The sequence below is a fragment of the Chrysemys picta genome, chromosome 9 (assembly GCF_011386835.1).
Source record: "Chrysemys picta bellii isolate R12L10 chromosome 9, ASM1138683v2, whole genome shotgun sequence".
NCBI classification, from domain to species: Eukaryota; Metazoa; Chordata; order Testudines; family Emydidae; genus Chrysemys; species Chrysemys picta.
The window spans coordinates 38,446,189-38,467,952 of record NC_088799.1 but is presented as its reverse complement, the minus strand read 5'-3'; the positions used below and the strand labels follow the sequence as shown (position 1 = coordinate 38,467,952).

Here is a 21,764-nt window from a genome sequence, read left to right as displayed (position 1 = left end):
CCCTGACTGTGTGTGCCAGCTCCACCTACCTAATAGACGTGGATTGTTGTAATACAATGAATCAGCTGTCAATAAAAGATGACTCTGTTAAGGGTGAATCTGCTGCTGCTCTTTCTGCCAGCAAGGGAAGAGTCAGTGGCAGACAGAAAGAGGGCTGGTGAGAAGTAGTTCACAGGCACAGGATGTCTGGGGTTACCCTAGGAGAAGCTAGGTGGCTGCAGATTGCTGGAGTGGTATCTGGGACCCACCAGCTGCTAGAGTCTTGGTGGTATACCTGACATGCTACCAGGGATTGGTGTTCAACTCGGCACTGGCACACCCCACACCACCCACCCAGAGCTGACGATTTCACAGGTGGCAAGATCTCTTTACAATCCCACAGGTCCAAAATCCTCAATTAGCTAATTTGGCCAGCGGACACTGGGGGTGAGCGAGGTGGCAAAAATGCTAATCAGTGGGTGGAAATAAGTAACCCTGACAATCCAAAGTGTTTCCTTGGATTGAGATGCGACACCAATGCTGACCGCAACTGTGGTCTGCCGTTTGCTTTCTGGGAAGATATTATCCTGGGCACTAGAGTTACCTACTGTGCATTAGTTATACCATCTTGTATTGTTCATCTTCCTTCGCTGTGGTATTATCTTTAACATACAAGAACATCAACTTTAACAAATTGTGAAAAATATTGTGCCGCTGTTAGCCCAATCCAGTGCATAAGCATAACAGGAGAGGGGATATGGAAATCTGTTTGAAAAAACACCACAAACACAAACTGAAGCAGTCAGACAGACAATACTAAAATTAGAATGGTATGTTAATCCCGCACATTAAGGACTTATTTGCCCTTTTATCATCTTCAGATCCAATTTTCAAGACATATTGATTTCAGACCATATTCAGCACCCAGTTAGGGGGATCTGGGCCACGCTTGGAAACTGTGTTCTGTAAATTCAGGATCATGGCATCTCTAGCACAGGGTGATTGTATGGCATCATCACATTTCAAAAGAAGCCACTCCTTGTGTTAGGACTTCAGTCAGCCAACATCACTCACATTGAGCAGCCCTTCTCGCACAAACAGTCTGATTTGATGAGTACTAATCAGAGGAAGAAACTGTCCCCACATATTGAATGCGCTAAAGTAACCTATTCTGGTTATTATTAATTTTTAACCTTTAAAAAAAACAATACAAAAGCAAAACCAAAATTAGTCTGATAACTCAGCCAACAGTTTATTTTTAAAACTGCATCCCCCTTTCCAGCATTTCTTGAGTATTTGTTTTTTCCCCAGTAGATCCCTATGCTTGTTTTGAGTCAAAACTGATATATCTGGACTTACCTGGTATCTGCTACCAAGAGAAGACATGCCTGAGAAATTGACACTGACTGCATCATTCATAGTCCCTTTGAAATGATTGGAAGAACTCCCAAAGACTTCAACAGGTCTAGGATCAGGCCCTAAATGGAAAATGTTACTGCTAAAAAGCATGCAAAGAGCTATTCTGAAGCTCATAGTTCACCAGATAGTGTATCATAACTGCTGAACAAAACTAGGAAATAATTGCAAGGGTTGCCATCACCTCGAAATCTCACTTCTCTATGAAAATGTTGTACGTACTGTAGCCAGGAGTAACACCTAATATTACTAAAAAAGGGAGAAGTTTTGGGGAAAGACTCTCTCTCTCTTTCCATTATTTATTTTGTGCGTCTTGACGGCACTGTTTATATATAGGCAGTTCAGGAATGAAAGTAACTTAAAGGACTTGCTGGTACTCCGGAGTCTTTAGGAGGGGCGGGGCCTCAACCAGAAGAGGTGTGGCCTCTACCAGAAGAGGCAGGGCCTTTAAATCCCCAGGCACTTTAAATCAGGATTTAAAGGGCCTGGGGCTAGGGCTGTGGTAGCAGCAGCGGGGAGCCCCGGGTACTTTAAGTCACCATTGGAGGCAGGGCCGGCTTTAGCAAGAGCGGGGACCAATTCCTTGGGGTGGGGCTTGCCGGCAGCAAGCCCCGCCCCCAGGAATCAGGCCGCGCTCCAGCCGGGGTCGAGGGGCTTGGGTCCGGGCCGGAGCCGCTGGGGCCGGGTCCGGGGGTGCTCGGCTGGTGTGCTCGGCCGGGGCCGGCACCCTGTGGCCCGAGCCGGGCTGGAGCTGCTCGGGCCAGGGCCTGGGGTGCTCAGCCGGCCCCAGGGCCGGGCCAGAGCCGCGGGGTCAGCGCCCCATGGCCGGAGCCGACCCTTCCCGGAGCCACTCGGGCCGGGGGTGCTCGGCCGGGGCCGGGCCCAGGCTGGAGCTGCGGGGCCGGGGCCGGGCCGGCGCGCTCGGCCAGAACCGGGACCGGGGCCGGTGCCCCGTGGCCCGAGCTGACCCGGCCCGGAGCCGCTCGGGCCTGGGGGGCTCGGCCGGGGCCGGAGCCGCAGGGCTGGGGCCGGGCCGGCACGCTCGGACGGAACTGTGGCCGGCGCCCCGTGGCCCGAGCCGACCCGGCCCGGAGCCACTCAAGCCAGGGCCGTGCCAACGTGCTCGGCCGGAACCGGGGCCCAAGCCGGAGCCAGAGCCACTGGGGCCGGGAGTGCTCGGCCGGAGCCGGACTGGGCCGCGCCTCCCCGGTTCTCTCCTCGCGCCCGCCCCTGCCCCAGTTTACCTGCTGCCGCCTGCCCCTGCTTGTTTTCAGACTTCCTGCAAACATCTGATTCGCGGGAAGCAGGGGAGGGGGAGGAGCAGGGGCGGAGCGTTCAGGGGAGGGGAGGAGGGGGAAGTGACCTGGGGGTGGGGTGGACAGCTGCGGGGCCCTCTTAGGCGCGGGGCCGATTCAGCGGAATCAGCTGAATCGCCCTAAAGCCGGCCGTGATCAGAGGGGCCCCCAGCCTCTGGTGGAGCTTTAATGGGTCCGGGGCTCCGCTACAGTAGCGGCATCCGGAAGCCCCTGGGCCTTTAAATCCCCGCTTGAGGCCCGCCGCCGCTACCCCAGGGCTCTGGCAGGCTCCAGGAACGATTTAAAAGGCCCGGGGCGGTAGCGGCTACCGGAGCCCTGGACCCTTTATATCATCCCTGGAGCCCTGGGGTAGTGGCGGCGGGGCTCCGGCGGCTATTTAAAGGATCCGGGGCTGTGGCAGCTGCTACCGCCCCAGCCCTTAAAATAGCTGCCAGAGACCCGCCGCTGCCTCCCCAGGGCTCTGGCAGCAGGGCTCCGGGGACGATTTAAAGGATCCGGGGCTCCAGTAGCCGCTATCGCCCCGGGCTCTTTAAATCGTCCCCAGAGCCTGCTGGAGCCCTAGGGTAGCGGCAGCAGGTCTCCGGTGGCTATTTTAAGGGCCGGGGCTGTAGCAGCTGCCACAGCCCCGGATCCTTTAAATAGCCACTGGAGACCCGTGGCCGCTACCCCAGGGCTCTGGGGACGATTTAAAAGGCCAGGGGCGGTAACTGCGGCAGGCACCCCAGGCCCTTTAAATCACCACCCAAGCCTCGCTGCCACTTCCCCAGGGCTCCCACAGCAGAACTCTGGGGGCAATTTAAAGGGCCCCGGGCTCCAGCCGCTGCTGGGAGCCCAACACCCTTTAAATTGCCGCCAGGGGAAGCAGATCCGCCCTGGTACGGTACACCAGCTCTTGCCGGTACGCCGTACCGGCTTACTTTCACCTCTGAGTCAGTTTCACTGTTTTGTTGATGATCATTTGTACTTCCTGTCTCAGACACTGGCATGATCAACACTTTCAGGAGCTGCTTCTAGGCACTCTATTATCACTGATAGAAAATTTTCCAGCACAACTGTATTTTCAATAAAAAAAACTGGGTTTTTGACAAAACAAAATTTCTCCTGAAAAGTTCCTGCTTTCCTCAACATTTTTTTATTTTTAATTCAGAAAATTTTGGATTATTTGATGAAAAGTCAAAATTTTCCATAGTGGAAAAAAAAATTCTAACCAGCTTTATTCTCTTACCCCAGCACTACAAAGCTAGGTCTACACTATGAGTAACCGCAAAGGTGAACTGAAGAGAAAGAGGGCAGGCACTGAACAGACAGAAAGAAGAAGGAAAAGGACTTGTGCACCTCAGCATGTGTCATATGGCTGCTCCCTCCCTTATAAATATCAGTAGGCCCCAATTCAGCAAAGCATTTAAGCATGTGTTTAACTTCAGGCATGTGGGGAAGCGTTTGCTGAATAGGGATGGATTGCTGAATTGGGGGCTAAAAGTGAAGAAAAGCTCTCAGAAATTATTTTTTTGTTAAAAAATATTTAAATAATAAATGCAGGCCACGTCTAAAGGGTGCCCTATCAGAAAATTGAACTGTTTGAAATGAGCAGTGTAGTCATTTTTTAATGCAGACCTAAATTAAATACCAGCTAACGTTTGTGTCAGTAGCAACAAGGCCTTTAAACCATTACTGTCAGGGCTAAGTGTTAGATCTTCTAATTTCTAACTGTTCAAGCTGCTCCTGTGCTCTGTCACAGACTTCATCTGACTGTGGAAGTTTAGTAGCCTTTTTCTAGGATTCAGGAGCTATTGAGATTCCAGAGTCAGTTTCAAATAATTAGTCAATTTAAAAAAACAACAACAAGTTGATAGTTTCCTTTGAAAAGGAGTGGAAAAAGAAGCTCCATGATGCAAAGTGGTTTGTTTGTTGTTTAAAAACAACCATAATCAACAGCTAAGGCTGTATACAACACACTTTTTTATTTTGTTCTTAAACATAAATTAATGCCATTTTTATTTTACGAGCAGAAGATGTGAAGATTTACAGGACAAACCACTAGCTAAATTTTTACAATATACTCTGGTGAAAGCTGATTAATTGGCTGAATGTCCACTTTAACAAGCTCTAATCCTTTTGTCAGGAGACCTGCTTACAAGCTTCCCTCCCCAATCAGTGAAAAAGCACTGATGGGAATGGAGATCTATATCTCAAAGCACTAGCCAGTCAGCCTGGGATTATCTCTCATTTCTTAAATCTTAACAGCTCTGTAAAAAGGCAATTAAATTTCCAAAGTTAGATGAAGTCTGCGATAAAGCACAGTAGCAGCTTGAGCAGTTTGAAATGGGAAGGCCTAACACTTAGCCCTGACAGTATTATTTAAAAGGTCCACTTGCTACTGACACAAGCATTAGCTGTCATGAACCAGATGTCTCAAAAAAAAAAAAAAAAAAAAAAGGTTTCCTAATATGATATGTAAAATAGCAGAAAAGTGTCCAATACATATTAGTATGAATAATTATTTTTAAGTGCACCAATAATTCATATGAAGTAGTAAGAAGTCCGAAATTGTTTGAAATCATATGACTCTTAAAATTTAATGGCCTATTCTTTTTAATAATTATGGCCTTGATCCTGACCCCGGATCCTCTATCCCCAGGCAGAATCCCACTGACTACAGCAGAACTCCACATAGGTTCAAGGGTCTACACCATTATTATAATTTAACACTCATATGGCAATAGTGTCTTGAGGCCCACTAGGTTTAGGTTGGGGACCAATTGTGATAGGTGCTGTACAAACAGAGAAAATTACAGTCCTCTTTACAAAGACTAGCAGATCCCAGGCCAAAGTCAGAGCCTCACAGTGCACTGCAAAGCTGCCTCAGAAGGAAAGCGGCAAACTGACTGTTTAAAAAAAGGACACTGTTTACTTCTGCTAATGTATGATTTTAAACGATCGGTCAACAGGGGTAGCATGATGCAGTGGATTGAGCACTGGACTGGAAAGCAGGAGTCCTATAGCCCAGTGGCTCTCAACTGGGGGTCGGTGGAAGCGGGGAGTGGCACGAGGCTGAAACCCTGAGCCCTGGCACCCCCTCCCCTCATGGGGCTGAAGCCGGGAGCAGTGTGGGACTGAAGCCTCGAGACCCGCCCTGCAGCTGGGAGCACTGAGAGGCTGAAACCCCGAGCTCTGCCCCATCTCCCTGAAGCCAGGATTGGTGGGGCTTGAGCCCATGGGCAGAGTTGGGGGGCACAAGGGTGTTGCTCCCCAAAACTGCAGTATCTTACCCAGAGTGGGTAATGCTGGGGGCAACTCCACCCCCCTCCCAAACTCCTCGTCTCCCTCAGCCTGCTCACACAGCCAAAGGCAGCTCCGGGCCCAGCAGAGCCCTCAGGGAGTAGCCACCAGCACACAGCCCCAGAGAGGTGAGTGGCCTGATGAGGTGAGTCAGGGGGTGGAGGTTGCACTCCCTCTTTGGACCGCACTGTGCAGAGCTGGCCCAAGCCCTACCAGCCCTTGCCCCCTCCCCACCCACCCGAAATAGAAGTCCCACACCTAGCCTGGAGCCACTGACCCACTCACCCACCCCCGCTGGGCCCCGGAGTTTTTCTAGCATGTTGAGGGGGGCCTCAGAAAGAAAAAGGTTGAGAACCCTTGCTATAGTCTGTGCCTGGCTTTGTCACCAGTCTGTTGTGACCTCTTGGGCAAGTCACTTCCCCTACGTGTTCCCGTTTCCCCTCTCACCCTTTGTCTGTCTTGTCTATTTAGGCACCGATCCTGCAAAAATGTATGCATGTACTTAATTTTACACGCTGCTAACAGTGATGAGAACGAGACTACAAACAGTGCATAAAGCAAAGCACATGCATAAGTGTTTTCAGGACCAGGGCCTTAGAATGTAAGCTCTCTGTGGCAGGGGCTGTCTCCTACTAGGTATGTGTACAGTGCTCAGCACAATAGGATCACGATTTCAAATGGGAACCTCTAGATGCTACTGTCATGTTCATTTGTTTATTTATTTATTTTTACCTTTGGCATTAATATATATAAGGGCTTTTGATTAATCACAGTTAACTCAGGCGATTAACTCAAAAAAATTATTCGCAATTTAAAAAATTAATTGTGATTAATCGCAATGTTAAACAATAGAATACCAATTGAAATTTATAAAATATTTTTGGATGTTTTTCTACATTTTCAAATATCTTAATTTCAATTACAACAGAACACAAAGTGTACAGTGCTCACTTTATATTATTTTTGTTTACAAATATTTGCACTGTAAAAGTGATCAACCAAAAAAAAAATAGTATTTTTCAATTCACCTCATACAAGTATTGTAGTCCAATCTCTTTATCATGAAAGTGAAATGTACAAATGTAGGTTTTTTTGTTACATAACTGTACTCAAAAACAAAACAATGTAAAACTTTAGAGCCTACAAGTCCACTCAGTCCTACTTCTTGTTCAGCCAATCACCAAGACAAACAAGTTTGTTTACATTTATGGGAGATAATGCTGCCCACTTCTTAATTACAATGTCACCTGAAGGTGAGAACAGATGTTCGCATGGCACTGTTGTACATGGCATTGCAAGGTATTTACGTGCCAGATGCACTAAAGATTCATATGCTTCTTCATGCTTTGGCTATCGTTCCAGAGGATATGCTTCCATGTTGATGATGCTTGTTAAAAAAATAATGCATTCATTAAATTTGTGACTGAATTCCTTGGGGGAGAATTGTATGTCTCCTGTTCTGATTTACCCGCATTCTGCCATATATTTCATGTTATGGCAGTCTTTCACTGCAAATTTGACAAAATGCAAAGAAGATACCAATGTGAAATTTCTAAAGATAGCTACAGCACTCGACCCAAAGTTTAAGAATCTGAGAGTGATGAGATGTGGCACATGCTTTCAGAAGCCTTAAAAGAGCAACACTCTGATGCAGAAACTACAGAACCCAAACCATCAAAAATGAAAATCAACCTTCTGCTGGTGGCATCTGACTCAGATGATGAAAATGACATGTGTCGGACTGCACTGCTTTGGATAGTTATTGAGCAGAACCTGTCATCAACATGGACGCATGTCCTCTGGAATGGTAGTTGAAGCATCAAGAGACATCTTTAGCACATCTGGTATGTAAATATCTTGCGACACAGGCTACAACAGTTCCATGCAAATGCCTGTTCTCACTTTCAGGTGACATTGTAAACAAGTGGGCAGCATTATCTCCTGCAAATGTAAACAAACTTCGTCTTAGTGACTAGCTGAACAAGATGCCAGACTGGTTCGACTTGAAGGCTTGAAGTTTTACATTATTTTATTTTTGAATGCAGGGGTTTTTTTTGTTTGTTTTTTTTTACATAATTCTACATTTATAAGTTCAACTTTCATGATAAAGAGATTGCACTATGGCACTTGTATTAGGTGAATTGAAAAATTTCTTTTGTTTTTTACAGTGCAAATATTTGTAATAAAAATAAAGTGAGCACTGTACACTTTGTATTCTGTGTTGTAATTGAAATCAATATATTTTAAAATGTAGAAAACATCCAAAAACATTTAAATAAATGGTATTCTATTATTATTTAACAGCGCGATTAATTGTGATCAATTTTTTTAATCGCTTGACAGCCCTTTTATATACATATTTATCTGTCTCTGTAGATACACATACATGTGTGTGTGTGTGTGTGTGTGTGTGTGTGTGTGTGTGTGTGTGTGTATAGATATATATAATTGAAACATTTCTACAACTATTAGCTTTGGAAAATATTAAACCCAAATTCTGGGCCAAATTTGACCTTCCAGAGCCTCTTTACACAGAATTAAGATTTGCATGAGCCAAGAATTTAAACTAAGATCCATCTTACTGATCAAGGCTTAAATCCAACCCAGCTGTCCATCCATATCATAAACATGTTATGCACAACTTGGACCAAGTCCTAATGCCTTTCACTGAGTCAATGCTGCACAGGGAGACCTATGAGGGGACGTGAAGGCTGAAGAGGTAAGGGAACCCTTCCCACCCCAACCAAGAGGTAGATTCCAGATCACAAGCAGAGCTGCTGTATAGTGGCCACTAGCACAGCTCATGGGCTGTAGTAGCATCCGCAGCTGCTGCATCTTCTTTCCATCACTCCCACCATTGTGTATTTGACCTACAGTCTCAAATCTACTGAATACACCCCTGCTATTTCTCTGGCCTACAGCCACCTTCGCTAAGTGCTGCTATTGTATTTGCCATCACAGAGTACTGCTTCCCCTACAGGGTCTGTCATTCCCTGCAGAATGGAACTCTGGCCGTTTTCAGGGCTACACGAAGGGGACAGTATTTGGCCCCTACTACAGCAACTGGCAGTATTTTGATTAAAATCAAGACTAGGGAAGTATTCATGCATCGCTTTGAGTTGTTACAGTGGATTTGTGCTGTAGACACCTCCTGCAGAGACCTAAGACAGTCTGCTTCCGCAGCGAGTCGTTTGGCACCCAGGTTTAGGAAGGTCCCCAACACCTTGGCACAGCCTAGATAGAGTTCAGGCAAGTTCAAAGTCCAATGCAAAGTAACAACTCTACTCCACCTTTCTGAGCACAACAAAGCCAATCTAATTCATAAGGAAAACAATTCTTCAAAATAAACAGCACTGCAGACCTCTTGAACATTAGAGCAAAGAGATGGACATACTTCTGAAAGACACACATGAGCATCCCTGTAAAAACTATCAGTCCTTATCTAAGTAGTACATCAGTGAAAATGGTGGCATGAAAATCACGATCCATTAACTATCCACGCTTGATTACCCATGACATTTCATAGAGGATCATACATTTGATGAGGTGCTTCTATTTTCTTCACCCTTTGATATTTGGGGTGTATGATCAGTACTAGCTCATTACAGATGCAAAGATTAACAAACATCACACAGTTTAATCCAAATGAGTAAGGAAACAGATGCTATGTGTTTCATTCCCTTTTTCCTAAAACTCATGCAGACACATTATTTTTCTACATTTCTGTGCAATTTTCATCTGTAGCAACAAACTTGTCATTCTCAGCCTGCTGGCTTAGATCAAGTTCACTATCAGTTTAATACCCGGTATGTTCTTTACCAAAGGACTACATCCTGCAGTTGCAAGGGATGGACTCAAACAGTTTAATAGGCTTTCTCCACATGTGACTTCTCCCATTCTGTCCTATACATGTCAGATCAGTGAATGGAGATTGAAAACCTGCTCCACAATTTGTCCATCTTGCAAGTATTGCAATTTCATGATGTGAGCTTTTCAGCTTTGACACAATCCCTCAGCCAGGTTTTCCTGAAATGATCTGATGGTTAGAGCAGGAAAGTAGGAGTCAGGATTCCTGGGTTCTATTTCTGGCTTTGTCATTACGGATTAGATCATACCTTTAAAGCACAGCCCTGTATAATCCTTTCCTGATGTGGATGGGGGGTGAGCAAACTGTTACATTCTGAAAGGACAGTACAGCCTTCACCCCACAGTCTGCCCAGTCTAACTGGTGTATGATAGAAGAATGTCCCAGCCTTCTCCTTGACTAGTTTCAGGTCACTTCCTGAGCACAGGAGCTACAGTTGTGGCTAACCTTTCCTAATGCAGGCTGATCACAGTGGAGGGGGAGGTGGGTTAATTAAACCCTCTCTCCCCAGTGCACGCACATAATGGCAAGCCACATTCTGGCTCATAATCTCTACCTCAGTTTACCTATCTGAAAATTGGCCATACTGTGCATAATAACTATGTCATAAGGGTGCTGGAAGGCTTAGTTAACTAATTAATGTTTGTAAAGCACGTGGAGATCCTCAGATTAAAATGTGGCATATAAGGGAAGTGATACACATATCTGTGTCTTCTCTTATGACTATGATGATGAAGCTTGTAGGGTCTCAGTTCACCAGCTTTTTATATCACAGAGCTTCAGCAGAATGCTCGGTGGGGGAGGACAGAGAGGGGAAATCCTGTAACGGCTTCACATTCCCATCTCTGAAATTCACTCCCACTAGAATCAAAAGGAACAGGAATCGGATCCCGTTGAAGATTATTTCAGCCAGGAAGAGCAATATAGCAAGGGCAGATGAAACCTCCCACCTCTGAGTAGCTATAAGGTGGAATGCATTCTGGCAGCTTTTGCATTCTTTTGTCATACTTTGGTTGTCTGGGAAAGCACAGGATGCCAAAAGCCCTTGCAGGTGAATTCCTTGGCCCTTTCAAGTTCATCTGATTTAGAATGATGAGTTGCAAGTGTGTTTACCTAGCTGTTAGGACGATTATTAATGAGATCAGCGAATCCCTTCCATGTATAAATTATAAATCACCTTCAGCGATGCCTGGCAAATTATCAAGTAATGTGAGAATATGCTCATTTGCCTGTGACAGTCCTTTGCAACAAATAAGCAAAAAGCGAGGCGGGAAGTTATCTGGGGAGAAATAGATCACTTGTAACCCTGAGACAATCTGTTATGTCATGAATGGAAATTCTGGTACTATTAACCCCCTTTTAAACTGGGCACTGTGATATATGGAAGGAAACACCAAAGTTAGCACACTCAGAATACTGGAAAAAGCAGGAAACCAACGAAGTATTGTAACCAGCATAATATAAAGCATTAGTACTGTCTCTGTTCATGCTTTATGCACATTCAAAATGATTTTCTTCATTGTTGTTGTCTTCTAGCATTCTCTGTGTAAGGACTGCAACTCTCCCCGTCAAAGTGAAAATGCTTTCCCCTCCCACACATGGCTCCAGAGGATAAGGAAGGGAAATAAAGGTGTTGGAATTGGATTTGTGGAGCTCTTCCCTCAGCGCCACCTGCCCAGGCAACAAGTGCAAGGAAAAAAGAACAAGTTCTCCAGCTAGACTCTGACTACATCAGTCTTTACTGTAGAAAATTCATGGGACATGGAGTTAGAATATGGGCCTGATTTAATCTCTGAATAGTCTACGACCCTGAATTTCACACTGAACCCCTTTTTTGCTTCATCGAAGGATGCCATATTTTTGACAGTTAGTTTTAAGTGTCCAGATTAAGTACTGATTTACAAGCCAGCTGACAATACAATTCTGGCAATTCAAAGCCTGCAGAATTGTGCCCAGTGCACCCTAGGCCATTTCTTTGGTAAGATTTGAAAATGGTTGAATTGAGCTTCCCCCCAGAGCACTGGATGGGTGCTTTCATTACAACAAATGTGAATAAATATATAGGGTTAAGTGGGACCCTTCAGAAAAACAGCTGCTAATGTGCATGAAACCCAAATCTCACAAGATGAGGCACTATTCTCTTCCTCACTGGCTTGGTCTTCAACAAGCCACTGTAATAAGATTCTTAATGCAAACACAACAATCAGTTAATGGAAACCTGAACTGTGAACGGAGGGTTGGATGGAGACATCCAAGATACCAGCTTGGATGCCTGTTCCCCGATCAAAGTCACTATTTAACATTTACACTGCAGTAGCACCTAGGCTCCAGTCAGGGATGGAGGCCCCATTGTGCTGGGTGCTACACACACAAAGAATGACCTTGCAATTTAATTAATTAAAATGCAATTTCAGAGTTACATTAGCTCTAGAGTTCTCAAGGTGCTGATTAATGGTAGCTGGTTGCTGGCATCAGCAAGTGAAAAGGGTGCTCTCCCTTCTTGTGCACCAAACATAATTGTTTACCACATTTGAGTCAGTTACACCTGTGCAAACCCACTGATGGCACAATGGGACTGCACAGGTGTCACTGATGGCGTAGTTCGAAGACAATGAGGCTGCACAGGTGTAAGTCAGGATGTAGTTTGGTCTGCAGAGTCTTTATTACTGATGATGGTGATGATGCATGAGAAGGAAAGAATCCAGGTGGACTTTCACACCCATGGTTGATGTCGCTGGGCTGGTAGTTAGAAAAAACATGATTTTACTTGTAAGCCAAGGAATGCACCCAACTACTGAAAACAGTAAAAGAATGAGCACAGTCATGACTTTAGGTTCTTGGGGGCTTCATCAATGATGTGTCTGAACAACTTGTTCAGACATACATTGATATGGAAATTAGTAAAAGATAATAAACATGGAAGCCCAGAATACTATTTGTACAGTCATTTCCAGAGCAGAACTGCATTAAGGGCCAGATTCTCAGTTGGTCCAAGCTCCATTGACTTCAATGAAGCCATGACAATTTACACTAGCTGAGAATCTGGCCCTATGACACTCTCAGACTCCCTATATATCCACTTACTGATGTATAACTCACATCACCTATGAATTTGGCCTGGTGTCTTTCTGAGGTGATTAAAACTATCAGATTACAGTTCTTATGACATTACTTTTATCTAGTTTCAATAACCCATATTAAGACTTAATTTTGCTGCAATGATTAACAGAATGCTATCAGTAACATCCCAACTGTGCATGAGAGGGCTTTACACAATGAGGCTTTAGTGTATCACTGACAGGGTAACTTTACACCCAACAAAACAAATAAATTAGCTTTTGTGTGCACAAGAGTGTCACTTGCGAAACACATATTTCAATTTCCTATTGATGCCAAATTCACATGGAAAAATATCTGCTGGCAGATTTCTGCCAAGAGACCACAGATGTTTTTCAAGATGTCTCGCTTTATATATCTACCTGCTGAAGGATTGTTATCAAATCCATGTGAAATTTTATACAAAATATTTCTCCATTCTATGTAATTTTGTGATCTAAAGAATTATCATGTGATCAAACTCAAATGAACCCAACTTCAAATACAGTACCACTACTGCAATGAGATGTGTGCACAGACATCCAGACAATGCAAAAGACTACTGTACCCAACCTCAGATGTGTTGTTCTCAGACATGATTACTCTCTATAAATACTTAAGGAGGGTAAATACCAGGGAGGGTGAAGAGCTATTTAAGCTAAAAGGATAATGTTGGCCCAAGAACAAAGCTGGCCATGAACAAATTCAGGCTGAAAATTAAAAGAAGGTTTCTAACCATCAGAAGGGTGAGGGTCTGGAACAGCCTCCCAATAGGAGTTGTGGGGGAAAACAACCTAATTGGATTTGAGAGAGAGCTGGACAAATCTATAAGTATGATTGTATGACAGGGTTGCTTGTGAGAGCAGCGGGCAGGGCTAAGCAGTCTGGGGCTCATGTTTGGTTTATGTCTTATGTTCTTCAGGGTTCCAGTCGGGCCACCTGCAAGGGTCAGGAGGAGATCTCCCTCCATTTAATGTATTCTAGTTTTCTTTCTTTTCTTCTTTTAAGATAATCTCCTTTCTCTGAAGCACTCAGGATGGCTGGAGATGAAGACACTGGTTGGGAGAGCCAGGGCTCTGAATGGCACCGAGCGTTCTTTCTCTCAGGTGCTTGGCTGGCTGGTTCTTGCTCACATGCTCAGGGTCTAACTGATCACCAGATGTGGAGTCAGGATGGAATTTTCCCCCGGGGCAGATTGGCAGTGACCTTGGGGTTTTTTCACCTTCCTTTGCAGTATGGAGTGCAGGTCACTTGCCAGGATTATCTGGGTATATCACAGTTAACTACTTCCCTGTCATTGCAGGGGCCTTAGACATTGGTGCACTTCAGTTCCTCCTATTCTCTGCCTGTGGTACATATCTAGTCTCCTGAGAGTTGTAATACTTTGGGCATGGCTACACTTGCAGATGTAGAGCGCTGTGAGTTAAACCCGCCTTCGTAGAGCGCAGTAGGGAAAGCACTGCAGTCTGTCCACACTAATAGCTTCAAGCGCACTGGCGTGGCCACATTTGCGGCACTTGCAGTGGCATTGGGAGCAGTGCATTATGGGCAGTTATCCCAGCATGCAAGTGACTGCGATGTGCTTTTCAAATGGCGGGGGGGGGGAGTGGAGTGTGACAGGGAGTGTGTTGTGTGTATGTGAGGGGAAAGAGTGGGTTTTTGGGGTGCTGAGAGTGTGTCAGCATGCTGTCTTGTAAGTTCAGACCCCCCTCTGCCCCCCCCCCTCCGGCCTCTCTCTCACTCACTCAAAGCAAACAGTAAATGTTTGCTTTTCTCAGAGCTGATAAGCAGCCAGCATGAAAGGGCATTTCCGCATTCCTGAAGCCGATTTCACAACAATGACAAGAGTGGTCACTTGACTTAAGGGGAATATGGGATGTTTCCGGAGGCTGATCACAGTGCAGTAACGCAACACCTCGTTCACACTGGTGCCACGGCGCTCCAGCGGGGGCGCAGCAAATGTTATTCTACTCGCCGAGGTGGAGTACCAGCAGCACTGTAGCTGCAGAGTCAGAGCGCTTTACGTGCCTTGCCAGGTGGACGGGGAGTGAGCTAGGGCACCCGGGGGGCTGCTTTATTGTGCTGAAACTCGCAAGCATAGCCAAGGCCTTTGGTCTGATTTCCATTGTTGGGTGTAGTGTGAGAGTGCTGGGTGGTGTTGGTGGCCTGTGATATACAAGAGGTCAGATGATCTGGTGGTCCCTTCTGGTCTTAAACTCTAGGACTCAGTGAAGTTTGGGAAGATGCAAAGTAACGTTGCACAAAACACTGTTTTCACAGAAGCACAGTGAGCTTAGAAAGGGCAAATGCTTCATGTTATCAGTTTCACTATAAGCAGAGATTTTGATTTTTAGTTTTTTAGCTCAGTAGCTGGAAATTTTCTTGTTCTGTGAAAATGATTACCAAAAAACCAGCTTGCTTCCCATTTCATTAACTGGGACCTGATGCTGATGCTCTTTTCAGATGAAAAGTCCCATTGGCATCAATGGCAGGTTTGCATCAATACAGATCATTGCATTGTCCTGAGTACCCAAAACTGCAAACATGTACTACCAGCTGTAGTACTTACTACAGGGCGGACTGCCACTGATTTTCTTTCGCATTCTTTCTCTCTGATCCACATCAAAGTGAGATCTGACCCCAGTTATCCCAGAGATAACAACACCATGGTTCCCATAGGAGTACAGGAAACGTGTCTATACACACACACACACACAAAGCTGTACTGCTTTAATTATACCGTTATAGTTTCCGTGACAATACTGGATAGTTAAAACAGTACAGCCTCTCCCACTCACCACCCCTTGTAGAGACAGTTATAGTGGTATAAAAACATGTTATATTGGTATGGCTGAGCCTGGAGAATGAGGGACCACTCACTGTAGTACTTACTGTGACCAGCAGGAAGTGTTTGCAAGATCATGCCCACAGTAATTTCCTTTACTGGTAGCATTTTCCCTTAATGGGTAATCAACATCTTTAAAGCTTTACATATCTGAAATATATCCCTACATATGCTGTCCTCAAACCCCTAAAATAATTTTTCACATAATGTATTTACCAAAATGTTATTTCCACTACTATCCCTCTGGATACTGCAAAGAGAGCACTGGCTTTCTGTTTAATTATAAACTCTGTAATATTTACTTAAATTTGTAACATGGTAACCCTATATTACTTGAAACATTCATTTACCTGTTAAACACACACAAATAAAACTGGTGCACAATACTGCAACATGAGCATTGATTTCCCTGATTTTTTAGGAACAACCAGCTAATAGACAGAGTTTTCCTTGCTTCTGTTCATTTGTTAAAAAATGCATTTGATCTGAGGAAACAAAAACAGTGTTTTCTATTAAAAAGTAACAGAAAAAAAAAACCACAGTTCAGGAGTGCGAGGAGTAGAGAGGGAAAGTGGTGACTGCAATGAATTAGTTATGGCATGTCTGATGTGTCAAACTTTATTCGCTATGCAGTTTTTTTCTCCACATAAAGGTGGAGCTAAATAGTAGCCAATAACACTGCTCTAAAGCCAAAATGCTTCTGAAATAAATGTAGTCAAACTTTACTAATTCTGGGTCACTGAGAACAAAAATGATGCTTAAAATTGTTGATTGGCTCTAGTTTTCAAGATATGCTATTGGGTCAGTATATACGACCCTTGACTTGGGAATGGCAGAGGATAAGTGAGTTATAAAGGGAAGGGATCTCAATTTAAACCAGAAATGACTAAAATACATCTTTGACTGGATCTATGAATAAATCTATGACTGGGTTTGGACAGTACTTGCTTTTTAGGCAAAACAATGAATGATGCAATCTGAAGCTGGTATTGCGTCATACATGATATGAATTGCATCATGTTATTCCTAGAAGTCATGGATGATGCAATCATAACAAAGCTTACATCACGCTGAACAAATTGCCCTATATCAGCTCTAGAAATCATACAGTGTCGTGCTCTCTTATTTGTCAGTGTTTGATTTTGCAAAGGGACACATTTCTGTTTAGCCAAAGTGAGCAGAGATGCTCGTACTTGTGTGAACAGTGCAGACAACTTCTGCTATGTTGTGGTGAAGTGACTTTTGCTTCACAAAAGCACAGTATAACCACTATGGTTAAGAAAGCCTATCACCTTTATTTTGGCTGCAAAATTGGAGATCAGGACAAGAGGTGGGCCCCACACATATGCTGCAACACTTGTGCCACAAATCTTCACCAGTGGTTGAACAGGAAAAGGAAATCTATGCCTTTTGCAGTGCCAATGATTTGGAGAGAGCCAACAGATCATACCAGCAATTGTTACTTCTGCATGGTGCCTCCAGTTGGGAAAGGTGTGTCAAAGAAGAAAAAGTGGACTGTGCATTAACCAAATATTCCATCAGCTATACGCCGAGTACACCACGGAGAAGGACTGCCGGTTCCTGATGCACCAGAATCATTCTCACTTGAGTCAGACGAGGAAGAGGAAGAGGATGAAACTTCTGGTCCTGAAACATCAATGTCACAGGACCCACATTTTCTTCCATCCTCCTCCTCTGAACCACACCTCATAACACAAGGTGAATTGAATGACCTTGTCAGGGATTTGGAACTACCCAAGAGTAAGGCAGAGCTGTTGGGCTGGAATCTCCTGGCAGGTGATGTTAGGGTTTCCATGTTCCGTGACCGTCAAAGGATCTTGTCCCATTCTTCTTCATGGAAGGTGATCTTGTAGTCCGCAACAACATCGATGGTGTGATGGCAGCCCTCAACATCGTTCACGATCCAGATGAGTGGAGACTGTTCATTGATTCATCGAAAACGAGTCTTAAAGCGGTTTTACTGCATAATGGCAATGTTTTGCCATCAATTCCAGTTGGTCATGCAGTCCATATGAAGGAAACCTATGACAACATGAAACAACTTTTGAGGTGCATAAACTATGACCAACATCAGTGGCAGCTTTGTGGCAATTTGAAGGTTGTTGCTCTCTTGCTTGGTCTGCAGACTGGATACACAAAGGACTGCTGTTTTCTCTGTGAATGGGATAGTCATGCAAGTGATTCCCACTACATCAAGAAAGACTGGCCACTCCCACAGTCATTGGAGCCTGGGAGGAAAAGTGTTCAGCATCCACCACTTGTTGAATCAAGGAAGATTTTGTTACCACCCTTACACATCAAGCTGGATCTGATGAAGAACTTTGTCAAGGCCATTGACAAAACACAAGCAACTTTCAAGTGCCTCCGTGGAAAATTTCCAAGATTAAGTGAAGCTAAGATAAAGGAAGGTGTCTTTGTTGGTCCTCAGATTCGTGAACTTCTTCGAGATGATGCATTTGACCATGCACTGCGTGGCAAGGAAAAGACGGCATGGAAAGCCTTCCAGTTAGTGGCAATACATTTTCTCGGAAACAACAAGGAAAAGTGTTCAGCATCCACCACTTGTTGAATCAAGGAAGATTTTGTTACCACCCTTACACATCAAGCTGGATCTGATGAAGAACTTTGTCAAGGCCATTGACAAAACACAAGCAACTTTCAAGTGCCTCCGTGGAAAATTTCCAAGGTTAAGTGAAGCTAAGATACAGGAAGGTGTCTTTGTTGGTCCTCAGATTCGTGAACTTCTTCGAGATGATGCATTTGACCATGCACTGCGTGGCAAGGAAAAGACGGCATGGAAAGCCTTCCAGTTAGTGGCAATACATTTTCTCGGAAACAACAAGGCAGACAACTACAGGTTGTTGGTGGAAAACCTCCTCAAGGCATACAAAAGCCTTGGTTGAAACATGTCACTAAAGATACATTTTTTGCACTCTCATCTAGATTTTTTTCCACCAAACTACGGAGCAGTGAGCGACGAGCGATTTCACCAGGACATTGCAACAATGGAGAAACGCTATCAGGGCAAATGGAGCCCATCAATGCTTGCAGACTATTGCTGGACAGTGACAAGAGATGCTCCATTTAATGAATACAAGACACAAGCCAAGAAGCGCCGAGTAGACACTGAATAGGACTAAACTATGTACAGAATAGTTTTTTGCCTTTTGTTTCATAATAAATTTTATTTATATAACCCTTTTGCTGATTTTTAAGGTGTTACATAAACAGGACGGGTGAAATATTATCATGTAAAGCAACCATAAACACATGAAAAGACCGAGGTTTACAATTTATGATTAAAACTCTACTATCTACACAATATACATAGACATAAAATATAAAAACTTAAATATCTTAGAAATAGTAGCCAATCAGTTGTTTTAATTTTCATACTTGAATTCAGCACATCAAAATACATAATACATAGCACATTTTATCTCTGAAGCAGATGACTTCTCAAAAATTGTAGACCAGTGTAATGGTTCACTAAATTTATTCTGTGCCAGTGCAAAACTAACTGTGTATGTGAGATCAATCACTAAATGGGGAGGAACCATGGATATTTTCCTATATTTATTTGGATGTTTCTGCCTACATTTTGTTAACATGCCACTTAAACAGGGCTATTTTTTAAATTGCATCTAATTCAGTGGAGAAGGTACATCAATCCAGTGGAACACCGGCATAAATCACCTTTATCAACATAAAGCGGGGTCTGACCATACCAATATTTAATGACATACTTCTAGTTGATGTATTTTTCATTATGCAGCACACCATCACCTGGATGTTTGCTACAGGGCTTCATTGGAGTGTGATACTTGAGTGCATATCAAAGTGAGAATGGATTCTAGCTCCCAATTGCTTTAAACCAGTAGAGAAAGGAGAACAAAGGGAGTCATTCATGTGCAGCAACTGCTCTGTTCAACTTGTTTACAGCACAAAACTCCTCAAAACCAGGCTTCTGATGCTGTCCTGATTCAGTGCATCTCAATTCTGTGCAAGAGAACTGAAGTTCCTCATTGAAAATGTTGGGATCTCCATCAGAATTCTGATCTGCAGTTTGCTCTGGTGAAAGAGCAAGAATAGCAGTGATCCAAGAGAATTCCTCCACTCATGTAAGCACACAGCATCATGCAGAAAATAAGTATTACAAGAGGCTGAGCACACAAGACAAAACAGCTGCCCTGTCCCAGTAAAAGATCTCCCAGAACTGTTGTTAAGCAGCAGCCTCAGCATCTAAATACTTTAATAGCTACCTGCACGTTAGCATCATTAATGCTGACTTGTAAGTCAGTTGTGCACAAAATTCTGCAACAGGGGGTTTAAACATACTGCTTCAGAACTTATCCACCTTAACTTGCACATACAGAGCCAATAAAACAAAGCATTTGCAATTCAAAGCACTCTAGTGTTCAAGGTCAGAGTTTTCTAGCTCTGGAATCCTTCCCTATGTGCAAATATGCAGCAGCAACTCTACGAGACTGATTTTTAGCATCCACCTCCTGAAAACAACACAAGAATGAGCACAATCATAACTTCAGGTTCTTGGGGGCTTCTTTGCTGATGTGTATTAGCAACTTATTAAACTGTTTTGCAGCAAATTATGTGGAAATGTGAGCTCAGTAACTGCCACAGGCAATGACAGTCGGATATAAATGACAATTAGAAAGGTGTGTCCAGATGCTTGAGATATGAGCAATGATTACATGCTTGTGAAATTTCACCTGCGTGGGTTGGAAGCAGGGGTGGAGGGAAAGGGGGGGAGGAAGAGGCGCTGCCTTGAAGAAACAAAGTGTCAGGTGTTAATAAAGTAAAAAATATACATCACATCCACACATTCCAGCCTCTGCGGGTAATAAATCATAAAGCTTGTGGGAATCAGTCTGAATCAGATGTTATTAGAGACATACACCAAGGTTGGAACAAGCAGTACAGTTGCACAAACTGATGATTAGCACAAGTATCTTTTTAAGCTGGTGCAAAGCCCAAATTCTTTTTGTGTAATAATGAATTTTGGCTTCATACTTTTACAGGTCTTGGCAAATTCCTCCCCATCAGCCGTTATTTATTTTTTAGAAAAGTACAAGGATCTGACAAACGTCTACCTGTTTTAGATTTAGAACAAAAGAAGACACTGATCATATAGTCAATTTTGTCTGATGAAATGTTTAAATGTTAACAACCACCATTATAGCCAGTAGCAAACAAAAATGACTAACAAGAAAGAACATGAAATCACATCACGGACCTTCAGCAAGCCATTAAAATACGCCACTTTTCACAGTCAAAAATAGCGTATCCTACCAGTCTTGATTCCATCAGTCCATTCTGTCAGCAGTAAAAGCTGTTTTCTAGGGCATGGCATTTTCCATTAATGCAATCTGATTTGCCACTGCATTTTTAGAAAGCTACGGTGAAAGTGAGATACAGAAAGAGGGCAGTCAGTAATCCAGATAAGGAAGTTAAAATCCTCATATAGGGCAAGGTTGAAGAATAGCTGTCTATGGAACACCCCACAAATAACGGCTCACATACTGTGTCACCTCAGTGCACTCCCAGGATTTAATAGCTATGGGGACTTTAAACAACCAATAATAATTCCACAAAATGTTAAAACAAATATAGAATATGACTTGCTGGCTTGGTTTTAACACCAAAACCCACTTTTAAATCTCTGGAACGGATAGGTTTAGTTTCCACATTAGTTGAATTACTACATATGCCTATAAAGTTCTGATCACCGTGCACATTCTGCATAGCATTAAGCCTGTTTCTACTTCCAAAAAGAAAGAAAATAAATCAAACCAAAAGCTCATGTATTTTTGAAGCTACAACAAAATAACATACAGTCGGGTCTTAAATCCTGTCTGAATATTTCCAGGAATTTTGGCACTACACAGTTCAGTAATGGAAGAACTAGCAGCAATTTCCTATGGAAGGG

At 43.8% G+C, this 21,764-nt stretch overlaps 1 protein-coding gene across 3 annotated transcripts in view; it reads right to left on the bottom strand.

Annotated features, from left to right (window-relative positions):
• The window catches only part of EPHA4 (EPH receptor A4), a 142,472-nt gene that overhangs the window by 87,036 nt on the left and 33,672 nt on the right, over positions 1 to 21,764 (bottom strand). Inside the window, exon 4 of one of the 3 annotated variants that reach the window (XM_042853578.2) lies at positions 18,974 to 21,231. The exons of 1 other annotated variant lie outside the window; for it this stretch is intronic. In XM_042853578.2, coding sequence (XP_042709512.1) covers positions 21,224 to 21,231 — 8 coding nt within the window. In that variant the 3' untranslated portion in view covers positions 18,974 to 21,223. Of the gene's footprint in view, positions 1 to 18,973; positions 21,232 to 21,764 lie in introns of those variants that run through there. One more of the 3 variants, XM_024103277.3, reaches the window with a different exon arrangement.